The following is a 17,308-nucleotide window of genomic DNA, read 5'->3' as shown; positions in this document are numbered from 1 at the left end:
AGTCTCAGTTTAATCGGCTCATTAAAAAATGCGTTTGATTCTGTTTTAATCCTTTGCTGCAGTAAAGATTGCTCTCTGGCTCTTGTATTTTTCACTGCTATTGCATACAGATGAAAATTTTTCTTTTTAATTATTTTTTTTATAAGGAAGAAGTCCTAAAACTAAAACAAAATTGAGGAATCTTTTTGAATTTACCGCTCTTTGCTCTGTATCAAACATTTAAAAGGTTTTTCGAGTTGTGAAACACATGTTTCTACTATGTTCCCGCAATACTGCAGTGTTTTGAAGCGGAAAATTGAGATGAGAATTCTTCAGTTTTTTGTAAAAAATGTCAAAATTTCCAAACATAACCTAGCTTAATTGTTTACAAAGTTGCACAAATTTACAAGAATATTTTGCTCAGAATGGAAACAACAATAACTTTAAATACTGAAATTTGTCGAATTTGCGAAGAGACAAACTACCTGATTAACCTTTTTGACGAAAGTAACTTACATCTGTATGAAAAACTCAAAGAAATTGAGGTGAAATTGCATTTTGTAGCTTTGTTTTTATTTTCCTTTTTTTTTATTGAGAATATTTTCTTTATTTCTAAAGGATTTCGGTGAAAATGATTTGTTCGACAGTATGTTTAAGTACATTTGTACAAGTTGCGAAAATACCCTAGAAGGTTTTTATGAGTTTAAGATTCAATGCAGGAATACACGGTCAAAACTGGTCTCAGCTGCCACTTGTGGGATTTTTGTGCAACCCCAAGAGACTCTCATTATTTTGGATGACATCCCGGATGCCCAAGAAGATGTTGTCATTGATGATGATACGGAATCTGAGAGTTCAGTTGAATTGATACAATTCTCAGAGAGCATAAATGCACAAGGAATTAGTAATCAACAAATGGAAAGCAATGTACATGCAAATAATCAAAAATCAGAAATGAAAATCATCTCAGTAAGTGGCAGCGATGGATCAGTGATTGAGCCGAACCACCCAAAATCTATTCTATGTACAATATGCAACAAAAAGATTATTACAAAGAATTATGAGATGCACAAAGTACGACATGAGCAGAAAAAGATATTTGAATGTACCGAATGTTCACAGACGTTCATGAGTAAGAAATACTGGATTGCCCATCTCAAGGACCATATCAACTTTAGGGAATATCAATGCGATCAATGTGATAAGGCATTTATGGTTGCGGATCATCTCAAAGCGCACAAAGCTACCCATTCTGATGACAAAAGCTTCGTTTGTTCTACATGCAACAGAGGATTCACGCGCTATCGAAACTTGAAGGCTCACATGCTAAAAGTACATGGAAAGGATATTTCAGCGGAAGGAAATTCTTAACACAATAGAAAGATATTTTTTTAACAATAAGTTGCAGTCAAATCAAAAGGACACATCAAAAAGAATTTTTGATTCAATAATTTGTTTGATAAAGTAGGATTAAATCAAACAAGAATGGAAACTTCAAGGAATTAAAATACTGCTTAAATCGCAGGAATTATTAGGGTTTCACAATACAGTGATATCAGAAGTAGCTTCCTCATTGGAAATAAATTGAATCCCACAATGTTTTTACTATAATGCCATATTCTAAACAGTTAAAAGTTCTTTATTATACACATAATCTTATCTGGATTAAAAACTTTTATATTCTATTATTTTTTATTAAGAGAACGGAAAATAATCATTTTAGAAATGATCTCTGAAAAAATGAAATATTTAGCTCTTAGTAATATGGAGAAAAAATTATTCGTAAAGTGCTCTTATTTTGCGATTATGCTGCAAAGCCATCCAAAAGCACTTCTTATTCGTTATAGAATACCTTATTTGGTTTTTGGGGTTTGAAATAAAAGGACTTTGCGCATAAAATTTACTTCTGTACATTCTTCTATTGGTACTATGTGTATAGCTAACAAACTTTTTCTTCTTTTTTAGATTATAAGTTCATAGAAGTATAAGAAATATACAAAAAATATAAATATATTTTAGATAAAAGCGTATTTTTTAGAGTTTCAATGTAAATATGCCATAAGATGTTTTCAAAAAAGAGAGAAATCATGTAAAATTCTTGTAATAAAATGTAATAAAACAAAATTAAGCTCTTGAATTTAATTTTTTAGATCTTGGGATCAGAGTATATCGTTTTCTTTGGTGTGGAGGAAGAATTAATTTCTTATCTTAATTTAGACATTTAGGAAAACCTTTAAGGAATGATTTTTCCTAAAATTGAAAAGTTTTAAGTAGAATAAATCAAGAAAAACTTTAAAAAATCAGTTTTACTAAATATAACTCCAGTTTTCCATGGAATACATGGAATAAAGCTTGGACAATGCAGTTGCATCCTAATAAACTTGCTTTACTGTGGTCTTTAACAAACATTGGTTCGTACTCTCCGTTCGAAACATGAAACATATTTTCTAATTTTATTTCTAAATAAATTGATTATTCCTAGATTAATAATACACACATTTTGTAAGAATTACATCAAATAAGTTAAAGAATTTATTTTCAAAAGAATAAATCACTTGAAATCACTTAAATAATTAATTTCTTGATAACAAAATTCAATGTTTCTGTGTTTCATGAGTTTCATTCAGAAAAGACGTGAAAGGGTTAATTGAGAGTAGGTAACCCTGGTAACCTCTTGGTTTGTTTTCAGAGATTCAGTGTTAAGATCATGTCGAATGGTTTTTATTCAGTGTCGTCCCTCTTAGATTTATTTAATAAATTAGGTGTTGGCTTCCGGCCTGCCAATGATCCCTTTTTCGAGAATGGCAATAAACTTATTAAACCCTTTGTTCGCATGGGAGTAGTTAGCAATCCTCCAGATGTCGACTGTTTCCAGCCACTGTTAGTTCTTTGTTTTTGCATTTTAACAAAATTGCAAGAAAATTTGAATCTAATTTCTTATCTTTTTATTTATTTGCAGCGATATAATTTACTGCAATGTCTCAAATTGTGAGGCCCAGTTTGAAAAGTTGGAAAACTATGAAAATCACTACAATTCAGTGCACAGATTTACATGCGCCGAATGCCGGAAATCCTTTCCATCTGCCCACTTGCTAGATCTGCACCTCTCTGAGAATCATGATTCCTTCTTCCTGGTCAGCTCGAAGAAAAAGCCAATGTACAGCTGCTATATTGAGGAGTGTAGTGATGTGCATTGGACCCCAGAGGAGAGACGTGATCACTGCATCTCTGTCCACAAATTCCCGCATAACTTTCGCTTTGGATTACCCATAAAACCTCCCAAGACGAGTTCAGAGGAATCTCCCGAAGCTCCCAAGAAATCCCCGGCTGAACCAAAACCAATGAAATCCTTTTCATTCGGGCATGGTGCTGTGAGGGCTTTCGAAAAGAGTAATGGCCATAAGACTGCTCAAAAGCCTCCATCTCGTATATTGGATGAAGATGGCAATCGTGACATGGTGATGGATCTCATGGAAAGTCTTCCAGAGTAATTTTTTCTTCGTTTTTTTTTATAAATAAATATTAAATACATTTCTAAAATTTGCAAAAAATCAGCAAAATAAATAGTTCTCTATACACTAAGAATGGATTAAATTAATTAAAAACTAAGCTTCATTGTCAAAATCATTGGAATCAATGGGTTCAGTTGATGAATGCATAGCTTCGGTGGATTCGGCTTGAGTTGTGTTCTTCGGTGAATCTGTTGTAGTTGGTGCAATTTCACAGCGATCTCCACGGAATCCACTTGGACACTCACATCGGAAGCTACCATCGTCCTTTGTAAGAGATAGACACTTCCCGCCATTTGTGCATGTTGAGGGATTCTTGTCGCAAAAGTCCAATGCTTCGTCACAGAGCATTCCTCCCCATCCTGGGAGGCAGTTGCATTCCCATGGGCGTCGACAAGTTCCATTTTTGCATCCAGGATAGGGGAAGCACTTTGTGCAATCCTTACCCCACCAACCGACTCTGCATCTGCACTCACCAGGTTTCTGACAAAATCCGTGGGTCTTGTGGCAATCCGGAGAACAAATTGCTAAAATCATCAAGAATTAGTTATCTTGAAGATTAAGATCTCTTCTTTTAAAAAATGATCATTTTCAAAGAGACGCCATTTTTTAAAAAAAAGGCCGCCATTTGCTTTTAAGCATATGAGTCATTAAGGAATATTTGTACTAATTGCAGACGTTTCCAGTGAGCTTAATTCAACTAAAATAAACCGAATTCAAAGAAGCACAGCATTCTGTATTTTTTCTAGATTTACTGCTCATAAGATCACCATAAAAAATATTTTTTTAGTTAATTAAAATTTCAAGAAAACAAGATCATTTTGTGAATAATCTTTAAGATCACTGCATCCAATGCATTAACAACAGAGTGCAAGTGCACTAGAGCTCTCTTATTCAAACAGTTATGGAATTACTGGAGTGCAAAAATTGAGATCACAAGTGATCGTGAGCCAAATGATCGTGAATCGCGGCATTTTGAGATTTCCATAGGCAGACAAGACTTTGCCACTTCCCACATGCCCATTGCTTCTTTCTCACCGTGGCAACAGAGAATTTCACTTGGAGACAAACTAAATGATCATTTCGCGTTTTTTGTATTTTTCTTTTCTTTGCGCTTGCAAACTTACGGCTTTGACAGAGAAATCCACGGTAGCCAGTATCGCATTTGCACTCCAATGGTTTCGTGCAGGACCCATGTACACAGCCAGGAAGTACTTGACAACTGTGACATGTTGGTCCTGCCCATCCTAGGCGGCATCTGCACTCTCCTGGATATTCACAGTATCCTCTAGTTTGGTGACAACCTTCCTTGCACATTGCTACAAGTATTTGAAGATCTTATAGCATCATTTTATGTCCTTTTAAAAAGAAGGATATTGATCAAGAGCTTACGTTCTGAGCAGAACAATCCATCCCATCCTTTTTTGCAGACACACTCAAAGGATGTTGTATTGCATCCACCATGTTGGCATCCCGGAAGAGGGATGCATTTGTCGCACTTTGGTCCATAGAAGCCCAATTTGCAACGACATTCACCTGGTCGTTTGCAGTAGCCCTGCATTGGGTCGCATCCTTTACGGCAAATTGGAACATCACACAAGTCTCCAGTATATCCAGGAAGGCATTTCAGTTCACCATCATCATTGCAGACGTAGTGCCCATTTCGTGGAACCTCACATGCCTCCAGGAATAAAAATCCATCCCCAAAAAAAATTAAATATTTGCCCACACCTTAAAAATCCTAAAAAAAACCTTTTAATGGTACCTGCTTCTTCCATTTTGGCACATAACGTCCAGCGGAAATTCCATCCAGTATTGAGGTCAACCCGAGAATTATTATCACAAATCCGTTCATTGTGATTTTCTTCGTAACACGGGACTTTTTCTTCAGCACAATCTCACTATTTGCTCTTTAAGAGGTCACCAGGTTTCTTAGAGTTATCTCCACCACTTCCAACGAGATCCACAACACAAATGATCGTTACGAACAATTTCAATGGATACAGCAACGAGCGGCGAGCAACACCATCTCTTTCATCATTTTCTTCCGAGACTTTCTTTTGTGGCTGTCTCTTTCGCGCCATTTCTTTGCCCAAGTGACATTGAACTTTGTGAAAGAATCTTTTGAGAGAAATAATAAAATTAACAAGGTGGGTCCAATTTGTATGTATACATACACTTTTTATTGAGATGGCGCGAATTTTTTCACTTTGCTTTGCCTACATAGAGGCTATTGGAATATGAGATTTTTATTAAATAATTTATGGATATAGCAATCCTTGTAAAATCATAAGCATTCTATGATCCTAAGGTCCTTAAGATCAATAAAAAAAAATATCTAGATAAATTAAAGAAAAAAAAGTTAATAAAAAGGTCCTACGTTTACTAGTTATCAGCCCTCTTATGTATGTTTCTCTTATGTTTATGTGCACGAACGTTTCATTTAGGATAGCAAAGTCAGTGAAACGTGCTTTTTTGCTTTCAATAATGTTTACAAAATATTCTTCGTGAAAAAGACAAATTGATTTTTTCACCCTGTTCACGCTTATACATAGTAGTCTACACCACGTGATTAACTACTAGTCAAGTAGAATAGTGAAATGGCAAATGACCGAGAAGTCCTGCGTCTAGTATGGGAGGGAAAGATTCCGATATGTTTTCAGGCTGATCCTGCCGAAGTGGTAGGACTTCAACCACCGGAACCCTTTTATCTGATGGTTCCACGACTCAGCTACTTGCCCTTAGTCACCGATAAAGTATACATAATAATTTTAAATATTTAATTTAATTTTAAACTTTCAATTTGACATCCCTTCTCACTTTGCAGGTTCGAAAGCATTTCGTTCGTTTTATATCAAATGAACAGCAGGAAGGTGATATTTGGTTCGATTGCAATGGAACACCACTCAAATGGCACTATCCTATAGGTGAGATTTCTCAAAATTATCAATAAGAATGTCCTTTGTCTTCCGGGTAGAGTCACAAGGCTTTGAAGTCTTATCAGAATGCTCTTCTATGAGGGGAACATCATCTGACACACGGCTTTCATGGCCGAAATAGCTCAGTTGGGAGAGCGTTAGACTGAAGATCTAAAGGTCCCCGGTTCAATCCCGGGTTTCGGCAATTACTTTTTTTTTTTAATATTATTTACTAAATTTTTAATAAAAACAATCAGGCACGATAATACGGAAGAACTAAAGTAATATAACTTCTTTAAGGAAATTGACAAGTTCTTCTGGATTTATTTCTTATTCATAAGGTCTTATGGTGCTATGCAGGAAAAGAATGTCAAGAAAACATGATCATGACATTTTTTCCTGACATTTTTTTTTCATTCCCTCTCACTCCCACTAATGTATTTTCCTATCTTTCGTCTTTCTTCCACGCATGGTGACGACATTTTCTTTCATAGCATGCTTTTTTTCTTGCGCACAATATGTTTTTATTTCCTTGAATTTTCTCAACACTTGGGGATATTTTCCTCAAAGAAAAGTGGAAAATGCTTAGCTAAAGAGTCCACAGTGCCAGGAAAACAGTAAAAATGGAAATTTACTGTAATTTATGGGCCAAATATGTGAAAATGTGCGAAGTAAAAATCAAAACATTCTTTCCTTGACCAATTTTTATGGGATATTTTTCTGGATTTTCACCACACAAATCACTTCCTGCGGGCTTTATGGACCTTCCTCCAGGTCATCTGCATAGGAAAGGTCTGCCTGAGGTCGGGGAATTGCTTCCTGGATCGTACAAAAAACTCCTGAACACAGAAAAACTGGTCCGGGAGTGAATGTTTTGCTGTAGAAACTGCACAGTTTTCACTTATTTGGCCGATAAATACATACGATTTTCCACTTTTCACATTTTCACAGGCACTTAGAACACTTCTACAAGTCGCTTTTCACTTTTCCCGAGCTAAAATATCACAATTTACACAGAAAATTGACGAAAACTAAGAAACGTGTTGACTTCGCAAGAGCTTGAAAAAGAATGTCGCAGGAACATGTTTTTTTCTGTCATTCTTTTTCCAGCTCTTGTGAAGTCAACGTGTTTGTTAGTTTTCTCTGCAATTTTCTCTGTAAATTGTGATATTTTAGCTCGGGAAAAGTGAAAAGCGACTTGTGGAAGTGTTCTTAGTGCCTGTGAAAGTGTGAAAAGTGGAAAATCGTGGGTATTTATCGGCCAAATAAGTGAAAACTGTGCAGTTTCTACAGCAAAACATTCACTCCCGGACAAAGTTTTTTCCGCGTTCAGGTGGGATTCCACCACCCAGGAAGCATTTTCCTTGTTGCAGATGACCTGTGGGAAAGTCCAAAAAACCTGCAGGAAGTGATTTGTGTGGTGAAAATCCAGAAAAATATCCCGTAAAAATTGGTCAGGGAAAGAATGTTTTGATTTTTCACTTCGCGCATTTTCACATATTTGGCCGCTAAATGACCATAAATTTCCACTTTTCACGGCTTTCCTGGCACTGAGAACACTTCAGCAAAGCCCATTTTCACTTTTTCATGGAAAAATATCCCCGAATACTGAGAAAAAAATACGAAATGAAAAACATGTTGAGTGCACAAAAAAGAATGATGAAAATGTCGGAAGCATGTGTCAGAGAAAGACGAAAGATACAGAAATACATTAGTGGGAGTGAGAGGGAATGACAAAAAATGTCAGGAAAAAATGTCATGATCATTTTCTCTTGACATTCTTTTCCTGCATAGCACCATTAATCATCAAACGTTAGATATTTAAGAAAAAATGAAGAATTGAGCATTATTTGAGCAAAAATTGATTTTTTATCAATATTTTTAAAGGAAATTGTTTGAAAAACTCGCCATGAGGTTGTTTTGCAAAAGGTATGCTCTCGTCAACGGCCATACCATGCTGAACATACCGGTTCTCGTCCGATCACCGAAGTCAAGCAGCATCGGGCGCGGTTAGTACTTGGATGGGGGACCGCTTGGGAACACCGCGTGCCGTTGGCATTTTTTTTTTGTCAATTTCTACCTCACGATCATTCATTTTTTCGCGCATTTTAATGTTAGGGTTTCATTTTACGAAATTTATCTATTTTGCAATAAAATATCTGATATAAAAATCAATATACAAATAGACAGAGCTATATATTGTCTAAAATTTCGTAAATTGCATAAAATTTGAGGTAATGAATGAAAAACATCACTGTCTTATCAAAGAACATACAAACATAAAGATAGAAATCCAAATGTAATATTCCAATAGGATTTAAATTAATTGCACAACGGTATCAGATGTTAATTTAACGAAATTCATATTCATAAATTAAAAGCATGCAAATAAATTGATTTTGTATTTATCATTTTGGCACATTTTGCATTTGCAGCGAAAGTAACCCACAATTAATTTCACCTCTCTCGTATATGGTTTCAAATTCACAACATATATACATACATATGTACATATATGAATATTTATTGGATAAGCCAGAATGATGCCAATACAATGCATCTCATCATTTTCTCCCATAAATGAATAATCCTCAAATGATTTCAATAAATTTTCAGGTGTTCTCTTTGATCTCACCATGGGAGATGAGGAGCCCAATCTCCCATGGACTGTTACCATTCACTTTGGCAATCTTCCCGGTGAGTTTGTCTTCAAATGCCCAACAAAGGAGGTTGTGGAGGCGCATTTTATGTCCTGCCTAAAGGAGGCGGATCACCTGAAGCATCGCGGTCAAATAGTGTCAGCTATGCAGAAGAAAGATCACACACAACTCTGGCTGGGTATCGTCAATGATAAATTTGACCAATTCTGGGCTGTGAATCGGCGTCTCATGGAGTCGCACGGGGATCAAGATACTTTCAAATATATTCCAGTCAGGTGCTACAATGAGGTAAGCTTTTGGCGCCACAATCTCGCCAAATCTTACGCATCATAATGCAAAATTTGCATTATTTTCCTTCCTTTTAGGACGGGACGTATATGCAGAAATTGATTCAGCCAACATCCAAGACAAATCTCAAGCAAACCCTCAAAGACCTGCTGGAATGCTTTTCATCACCTGCCCACCGTGCAGGTAGAGAAACACACATTTTATCCTATTCTCCACACAGACCAAAAGATTTCTTTTTTCCCCTCAAACTTTACCCTTGGCAAAGGCAAAAATTATCTTTTGCACCTTCACCACGCGGTGTCGGAGAAAACTTATTTTATTGAAGGGATGGCCATAAAATTCTTCACCTTTCTACCCGTGAATGGCAACACCTTTTTTCAGCAGTCGGGAAAGCAAAAACGAAACCTGTCGTTGGGGTGCATTTATTGCATCACTAAAGCCAAATAGTTCATGGTACCTTATAAGTTAGCAAATATAATACTTGCAATTTTGTTTGATATTTTGTCCCAGGAAAAGGACAAAAAACAGCAAAGTTGTGTGATTTTGAGTTTTGCAGCCTCCGTCAGGTATATTTTCTTAAATTTTACTGCAGAAAAGTTCAAAATGAAGAAGTTATCATTGAAAGAGAGTCCATGTCTTAACCGATCTTAACGACATTAAGATCTAAACGATCTTACGATTTTAGCGGCTGAAACAATCAAGATGTTACCTACCTATAGAGGAAGTACTTAAAAATCTCAGTAACTTTTTACTATTTTTCCTTTTAACGTATAATTCAATATTACAGAGTAGTATCGTAAAGTATGAGTTATCCAGAATAATAATAGAAAAGTAAATAATTTTCTTTTAATTATTTTTTTTCCTCATTTTACTTCTATAATTAAATACCTACGCACAAATATTAGAGTTCCATCTAAAAGTTGCTTTATACCAAAGGTTGAAGTAAAAACTAAGCTGCTCCATAATATTCAATTAGGTGTAAAAAAATAAAAATATTTTTTACAAAGCAATACTATGAGACAAGGTTTTGCAAAAGAAAGCACACGTGCTGCTCTAGAATAAGATAACTCACATTACAAATCAAGGCTAAATTTTCTTTTTCCAACATGCCCTCTATTTTCTCAGAGAATGACGCATAGAAATGATTGGAAAATATCTACATTTTTTCACAATCTTTACGAGAAAATCTGCAAAATTGCCATCAATTATGCCTAATTGCTAAGATCATTGGAATTTTTACAAAATGCAAATGATAGAGAAAAAAATATTTGTCTGAATGGAAATTTTTTAAAGTTAGGAAATTTTTTTAGTAAAAGATGAAGGAGGATCGCTTAAATCAGAAATGTTGAACTCTGGAAAATATTTTTGAGAGAAAAACCTGACAAAGAGTCCGTTTTATAAGCCTCCTTTCCTTCTAAAAGTCTACTTTTCAACTTTCGAGTTTTACAACATAGTTTTCTATGCGCAATGTAAGGTGCTTTTGAGGGACAATACCGACTCTAGAAAGTTTATGCATATACTTTAGTCCTCGATGTCCTTTCGGGTGCCTTACTCAAAATTTTTACAGTTCTTACCTTCTGATTTAAGGCACTTTGCACTGCAAAATATCTTATTTTTTTCTGACCTGCGTCACTTGAGAAAGGCAATAAAATTATTTTTATGCAAATTATGCACCGACCTCTGCAGGTACATACTATTTATGACCATCTACTCATTTTGAAAATTTCAAGAAAAAATATCCCTGAAGAGCTATCTCCAGAGAGGTCCTAAATAAATATAGAAAAATATTAGACAGAGTATGTGTACCTGTCTCTTCTTGAGAAATGGATGAAGAAAAAGTCCTTTTTGGCTTGCAAAAGATCATTTCATATGAAATCAAGTGCGAACAATTTGGGCGTCACAGAGTCTACAAAAAGACGCCACGAAGAGAATTTATCAAAAGGGAGACACAAAGTCTCCAGAGACACTCTGTGTGAAGATTTAAATCTAACTTCCAAGTTTATTTTCATCATTTTTTTGTTCTCTGTTCATCCGCCACATCAATATAAGAATTTCAAGAAGAAAAAAAGTGGCACGAGAAAAAGGAAAAATTCCCTTGAACAACGCTGAATTAGATTGAAATCTTCTTTGGGATTTTGTGGTCTTCAGGAGGGAGGTTGAATTATATCAAGAGAGAAGCGAATGGAGTGTGCGAGAGAAGGAAAATTCAAAAGAATCACGGGTATACACAAAAAAAGTCCATGGAAGATGAGAAAAGGGAGAAATACAATTTTGTGTGGAGATGTGCTCTCCAAGTGCCTGTGTGTGCTTGTAAATTCCTTTTGAGTCACCTTTATTTAAATCACATTTTGGCTTTTAACCAGAAAAACGAGAAGCAACGATCAAAGATCACGGTGCGGGGAAGAAGATGGAGAGTGAAGGAAATCAAAGGCGATTCTTTGTATTTCATCTTTCTTTTTCATTTTATTCCTTTTCGCCTCTCCACTTATTTCTCTCCAGCACTCTCTGTCCACATCATTCAATCTTCCATTGAGGCTGTGTTGGAGGTACATATTCTCTTTTTTCATCTTCTTCAGAGATCCCCTCTCTTGCTCGACCATTGGGCAGCACAAGTGAATTTTTGGTGGTAGAATGAGATGGAGTGGAAGATTGAAGAAGCTCCATGAAATTTATTTTGTTCCAAGGGGCGTATAAAATATTTTTCCTTTTAAAATGTTTTCTTAGAAAGTAATAAAAGCAAAATCGAAAAAAATATATAAGGCAGTAGATTGAAGTATTAATGATGTGCCTTTAAACTTGATCTAAAAGTTCTATCGGTGACTAAGCCTATTTTCCGACCTACTTTGCGCCTAGATATGTGACTTCCTGGATTTTTCCTAGGACCGTAATTCAGAAAAGCCCTAGAAAAAGATTTCTTGCTAATCTAGGAAATCCTATTTTTCTGTGATTATCTCCAGAAAAATTAGATTGGAAATAAGCTCTCCGAACTACTATAGGAAACAGTCCTTTCCTTATCAGTTAGGAAAGCACTAAACTTTAAGATTAGACCTATGAGGGAGAATTACAATAGACAGAACATCTTCTAAGATGACTACGAATTAGAATACAATAACATGTATTCTAAACAGTTTATACTTATTATTCGTAAATAAACGTAAGAAAACATTATCCAATATGTAATGATCACAGTACCGTCTACATGAACTCATATCTTCTATGTAATGCTTATATGTGCAAGATATTCACCCCTTGTTGTTGTAATATTTTTTTTATACAAAACTTTATCTTTCAGTGGTTTCTCTCTTGGCACCTACCAAGAGGGAGATACTAAAAGATATTTCCTTCTCTGTTTCACTCCCGCCGGTCGAATTTAATTATCAATTTCTCAGAATCCATTCAAAGTGGTTAAGAGAACTTTTTTTCGTCGTTGTCTCTCTTTTCAACAGAAGACTTTTTTGTGAGACTTTTTGGCTTCTTATACCTCGGGAGAGAAGCATAGAAGAAGGAAAAATCAAATGAAATATACATGTACGTACATACATACATATATGTGTTTTTTATGCCTTCGTTTCAGTTGCGGCACGAATGCATGGGATCACCGTGGATTTGGACACACCTCTTCAATGGCTCTCTGAACATCTCTCATACCCGGACAATTTTCTTCATATTTGCCTACTCTATGATGATGATAATACGACGATAGCAGCTGATAATGACTCTTCGGTGTGCTGAAGAAATCATACTTGAGGATCATCCCCCAATGACATTCAAGTCTGTTTTTTTTTTTTGTTATTTTTACCATCAAAAGAAATCCCGCACACATTTTATTCACATCTTTTATGCTCTGGTTTTTGAAACATCTTCCAAGAATTTTCATTTGATTTTTTACTAGTTCTTAAGCATAAGCATTGTCATAAGTTGTCATGTGAACTGTTGTATTCCATTGTCTAAAGACTTTTGCGGTGGCGCCATCTACTATCTTTTTGGAGACTATTGCTCTAAATGTCAGAACTAATATTAGAAAAAAAAAGGTTTAAAATATTACGAGGAAATGTACTCAGATGGATGAAATGAGTAAAATGTATGGAAAAGTACCAAAATATCTTTCTTGTTCGCCACGTTTTCTTCACAACATCTCTCTTCTCCGATACCCAGCAAGTGAAGCCAATTTTGTGCCTTTAGGATGCCGGTGGGAGTGGAGGACGGAGAAAAAGAATGTTTTTGTTACAATTTGGAGTTCCTGCCGAGGGAGATTTTTTTTATTCCTTGGAAGAGAAAAATAAACAAAATCGAGCCCGAGAATCGAGCTCATCCGCTTGTAGAGTTGAAACGAGGCACGACGCCACACTGTCTGGTTGAGACTTTCTGCCTTATTTCTGCTGTATGTGTGAATGTTTTGTGCCACAAGAGGCTAAGAAAGAAGCTCCCATGAATGCGTTTGTCGCTCCAACATAAATATTTTCACCAAGAGAGTTTCTGTTTCGGTCTTTTTTCCCGCTTTTTTTCCGCCTCCTTCTCAGTTCCCCTGACGCCTCATCTTCCAAACGCCATGGAAGGCCTCCCTGCAATCTGATCTGCCAAAGCACACCATTCGAGAAAGAATGCAACAGATGAAATCCAGAGTTTTGATTTACATTGCTTACTTTGAAACATTGGACTCCCATTATTACAATGGGCGTGAGGAAAAACGTCGCGAAATTGAAAACCACAAAGGAAGGGTTAAATTAGACTTATGTGAAGAATTTTCCCATTCTCTAATTCCTGATGTATAGCTCATTAGTCAACAACAAACAGCTGCCAATTGGCACTTTAAGACCAACAGGAACAATATATGTATCTACATATACTTTTTTTGCTACTTGCTTTTATGTAGGTAACTATAATATAATTTAAATGTACATTAAACTAAAAGTATTTGGATTTAGTAGTTATGAAATTAAGAGTATCGCAATGATTTTTAGAGAAAAAACGTTTTTAGAGACAAATCTTCAATCGCCATTTTATTATGGTTTGCGGAATCTGTGGTATACATAGCGAGGGTATATAGATAGGCAATGTGGCAAAAAGAAAAGTTAATCTCCAGACAGGCATTATCATTGCTAAATGTTTCCTCACTCGCATATTTTTATTATCAACAATTTCACAATAATTTTCTACAAAAATAAATCTAACAAAGCAATGCTTCGTAGCAGTGTGTGTACATTTAATTCACATTGCCAATTACCTGCGGCCCATTATCTTAAAATTGCCGATGAATCACAATGTTGAGAATTTGAGCAATTCTCATCTTATGTGTTGTTTTTGACCACCACCTAGGAATTGCACAAATTTTCCCGGCAAATAAAACATGCTTTGATTGTGCCAATTTTAGTATGCTCTACGACCGCTCGCATAAGTCCGCAGGCACCTCTGAAGCTGCAGTCCCTTATCACACTTGATTCATTGAAATCTAATCGAAAATGTCACAAAAGTGAGGGAAAGAAACATTTATGGTATGGCGTGAGGAAAATATGGCACTTCTTATAGGAGACCAGATTAAACTAGAAATTTGTGTTTTTTCCTTACATTTTTCGGCGTAGTCCAATGTGATACAGGCTAATTCATCACGCGGTATCATTAAGTGGGTGCAATTTCTCACATGATCGCCAATTTCGCTGGGATTGGTGACACTTTGGGTATTTGAATGGCAAATTAGCCCTTGGACGCCGTCCCAAGGGCCAAAAATGGCGAGGCACACGAAAAAGACGCTCAAAAGGGGATTCATTGTAGAGATACACTGCGTTGGGTGATCAGCATTATGCGATGAGCAGAAACGACAGAAAGCGAGAGGGCGTTGGTGTTATCAAAATGAGCGCGAGGGGTTAAACGGTCAAACGCCACATAAGATTACTGGTGGAATTTATCTGTTTATTGCCTCAATATTCCACAACATTTCGCGTGTATATTGGCATCAGCAGATTTTTCAAGTGGTTTTGAAGAGGAAAAAAAAGGAATATACAACGTTTCGCGTTGAAATGCGATACTAAGAACCCAATTGACTTTCCAAAGAGCCCCCTTTTTTCACCTCCTTTTTCCCAAGTTACCAAGACACATTTTGATTGCATGTCGAACTATTACAGATTTTTCCAATTAATTTTGAAATCTTATAGAGCGGAATATTGACAGTTTTGTAGCATTCCAGAGTGACACCAACCCATCAAAGATGATCCCTTATCGCTCATCAATGTGCAAAATAGAGCGAAATGACGGGAATCTTTGAACTAATAATAATCAAAGAAGTTACGCAAGTTAAGAAATATCAATAAAATTTATTATTAGAAGTGATTTAATATGCCATTCTTTTTTTTTTCTACTAAATACTCAAATGAAAATCTTACCTAGAGCCCTCATACCGCACAATCCGCATGTGCACGTAACCCATCAATCATGGAGATCTAAAAAAGAATTTCATCCCACCATTTTTAGCTAAAGTCTGAAAAATGTTTTTTAGCAAAGAAACAAAACAACAGGCTCGAAAATGATTTCTGAGAATGGAAAATGACCGAAGTTCGTGGAAAAAGGAGGGAGAAAAAGGCGAGTCAATCAATGAAACAAGATACAAGAAAAGTCGATGCCTTTGAGCAACAAGTTCAAGATATTTTTAATGTGTCCCCCCGCCGCCCACGTGCCACCCATGGCGTCTAGATGAGCAAAGCACGAACAAGATGTGGTTCTATTTAAAGAGAAAGAGTTACACCAGGCTGGTGCGTTAGAAGCCTCACAGCCAATGAGACATTTTCACCTGATAAATCTCCTCGCTCTGACACGTTGTCAAAGCAAAGTAATGAAATTTTAATTCCACTACTTCTACTCTTTCAAAGAAAATGTTTACTGTAGAAGCAAAATGGTTCAAGCCTTTAATATACCTATATATTTTTTCTACTTTTCAGTACTACAGCAGATCTTTGATTTATTTTAGATAGGATTCAGAAAATATTAAAATGTCGACTAACGGGTAAAACTCATCTAGAGCTTAATAATTTCAAAATGACGCATTTTGAATTCTTGAAAAACTTTGCGAAAAAAGACGGTGTACAAAATGAATTTTCAAAATGGCGGATTCTACAATAAACTAATTTCGCAGCATTCTCAGTGTAAATTTTCCATGGTTTGAACATTTCTTAAATCATCCAGGTCAACTTAAATATTATTATAAGACACCTAGAAAATGAAAGATAGCTAGCAATAATTTATTAAATTATTTATATGAAGCAGTGTGGCGTAATGTACATATCGTTGTAGACATGTATCATTATAATGGTGAGAGGACACCAAAAAGCCTTTTAGTTATTCAAAAATCCCAGAAAACCCTGGCTGAAGCCAAAATTCAAATCTTTATTATATAGAAAAAGAAAATATATCTAGAGCTAGTCCTAAAAACGTTGTTCTTATCTATAATTACATATTTTGGCATTATGTTTCAACTGAATATTCTTATCACTTTTAAAAGAGTTGAACTGTTATGTTGTGCGCTGTCCATGTGTGTTTGTTTTAACTTTCAGGTTCCCATTTCTACATTTTAGTATTGAAGTTGATTTACAGGTTTTGCTGAGTTTTTCATTGATACTGGATGATATCCGCCATCTTCGCGCGCGTGTATCTGGCAATCTTTCATTCATTTACAGCTCCTTATCTTCACCCAAAACGCCTTGATTCTTCAATAAAATCACCTTATCGCAATAGCACCATGTCCAAAATAACAATTCTCGCATTATTTTCCTATTTTTGATTCGATATCTGCGACATTTTGGTGTTTTTTTTTTGTCCTGTCATCTTGGGTTTTTTCGACAACTCTGTACTTTAGTTCTTCTATCGATGTATTTGAAAAATCCCACCAAGTGGACATTTTTGCTTGTGATATTTTTGTTCATACAAAGTGACGACATGGTAAGATGATTGGCATCAAATCAACTGG

General features: G+C 35.7%; 4 protein-coding genes, 1 long non-coding RNA gene and 2 other non-coding genes across 7 annotated transcripts; 5 read left to right on the top strand and 2 right to left on the bottom strand.

The window, feature by feature from the left end:
• Window positions 1-313: 313 nt before the first annotated feature.
• Window positions 314-2,116, top strand: LOC129797384 (zinc finger protein 432-like). The gene is made up of 2 exons (XM_055839869.1): window positions 314-524; window positions 598-2,116. Exons 1-2 carry the CDS (start codon window positions 405-407, stop codon window positions 1,348-1,350), a joined length of 873 nt encoding a protein of 290 aa, XP_055695844.1. The 5' UTR covers window positions 314-404; the 3' UTR covers window positions 1,351-2,116.
• A 485-nt stretch (window positions 2,117-2,601) lies between these two features.
• On the top strand, window positions 2,602-3,564 carry LOC129797383 (zinc finger protein 511). The gene is made up of 2 exons (XM_055839867.1): window positions 2,602-2,859; window positions 2,939-3,564. Exons 1-2 carry the CDS (start codon window positions 2,687-2,689, stop codon window positions 3,468-3,470), a joined length of 705 nt encoding a protein of 234 aa, XP_055695842.1. The 5' UTR covers window positions 2,602-2,686; the 3' UTR covers window positions 3,471-3,564.
• On the bottom strand, window positions 3,468-5,464 carry LOC129797382 (delta-like protein C). Its single transcript, XM_055839866.1, has 4 exons — window positions 5,254-5,464; window positions 4,881-5,169; window positions 4,616-4,807; window positions 3,468-4,015 (listed from the first exon to the last, which is right to left on the bottom strand). The coding sequence occupies exons 1-4, from the start codon at window positions 5,341-5,343 to the stop codon at window positions 3,585-3,587; spliced, it is 1,002 nt and encodes a 333-aa protein (XP_055695841.1). The 5' UTR covers window positions 5,344-5,464; the 3' UTR covers window positions 3,468-3,584.
• A 448-nt stretch (window positions 5,465-5,912) lies between these two features.
• On the top strand, window positions 5,913-13,448 carry LOC129797381 (autophagy protein 5). Its single transcript, XM_055839865.1, has 5 exons — window positions 5,913-6,244; window positions 6,316-6,415; window positions 9,023-9,354; window positions 9,432-9,537; window positions 12,929-13,448. The coding sequence occupies exons 1-5, from the start codon at window positions 6,089-6,091 to the stop codon at window positions 13,084-13,086; spliced, it is 852 nt and encodes a 283-aa protein (XP_055695840.1). The 5' UTR covers window positions 5,913-6,088; the 3' UTR covers window positions 13,087-13,448.
• Window positions 6,539-6,611, top strand: Trnaf-gaa (transfer RNA phenylalanine (anticodon GAA)). Its single transcript has one exon. It is a non-coding gene; the product is annotated as a tRNA-Phe (tRNA).
• On the top strand, window positions 8,346-8,464 carry LOC129788219 (5S ribosomal RNA). Its single transcript, XR_008750332.1, has one exon. It is a non-coding gene; the product is annotated as a 5S ribosomal RNA (ribosomal RNA).
• Window positions 13,449-14,432: 984 nt separating the features above from the next.
• Window positions 14,433-15,214, bottom strand: LOC129797380 (uncharacterized). Its single transcript, XR_008751329.1, has 2 exons — window positions 14,920-15,214; window positions 14,433-14,803 (listed from the first exon to the last, which is right to left on the bottom strand). It is a non-coding gene; the product is annotated as an uncharacterized LOC129797380 (long non-coding RNA).
• Between the last annotated feature and the right edge of the window lie 2,094 nt (window positions 15,215-17,308).

The sequence above is a fragment of the Lutzomyia longipalpis genome, chromosome 1 (genome assembly GCF_024334085.1).
Source record: "Lutzomyia longipalpis isolate SR_M1_2022 chromosome 1, ASM2433408v1".
Taxonomy (NCBI): Eukaryota; Metazoa; Arthropoda; class Insecta; order Diptera; family Psychodidae; genus Lutzomyia; species Lutzomyia longipalpis.
This window is presented reverse-complemented; position numbering and strand designations above follow the sequence as displayed.

What these genes read in the sequence shown, in the direction of transcription:
- LOC129797383 (XM_055839867.1), top strand. Translation starts at nt 2,687, where the DNA reads ATGTCGAATGGTTTTTATTCAGTGTCGTCCCTCTTAGATTTATTTAAT. An exon ending in GTCGACTGTTTCCAGCCACT is followed by an intron (nt 2,860 to 2,938) that starts GTTAGTTCTTTG and finishes ATTTATTTGCAG; the next exon opens with CGATATAATTTACTGCAATG.
- LOC129797382 (XM_055839866.1), bottom strand. Translation starts at nt 5,343, where the DNA reads ATGAACGGATTTGTGATAATAATTCTCGGGTTGACCTCAATACTGGAT. An exon ending in TGCCAAAATGGAAGAAGCAG is followed by an intron (nt 5,170 to 5,253) that starts GTACCATTAAAA and finishes TTATTCCTGGAG; the next exon opens with GCATGTGAGGTTCCACGAAA. An exon ending in TGGATTGTTCTGCTCAGAAC is followed by an intron (nt 4,808 to 4,880) that starts GTAAGCTCTTGA and finishes AAATACTTGTAG; the next exon opens with CAATGTGCAAGGAAGGTTGT.
- LOC129797381 (XM_055839865.1), top strand. Translation starts at nt 6,089, where the DNA reads ATGGCAAATGACCGAGAAGTCCTGCGTCTAGTATGGGAGGGAAAGATT. An exon ending in CAAATGGCACTATCCTATAG is followed by an intron (nt 6,416 to 9,022) that starts GTGAGATTTCTC and finishes ATAAATTTTCAG; the next exon opens with GTGTTCTCTTTGATCTCACC. An exon ending in ATCACCTGCCCACCGTGCAG is followed by an intron (nt 9,538 to 12,928) that starts GTAGAGAAACAC and finishes CCTTCGTTTCAG; the next exon opens with TTGCGGCACGAATGCATGGG.
- LOC129797384 (XM_055839869.1), top strand. Translation starts at nt 405, where the DNA reads ATGGAAACAACAATAACTTTAAATACTGAAATTTGTCGAATTTGCGAA. An exon ending in AAAAACTCAAAGAAATTGAG is followed by an intron (nt 525 to 597) that starts GTGAAATTGCAT and finishes TTATTTCTAAAG; the next exon opens with GATTTCGGTGAAAATGATTT.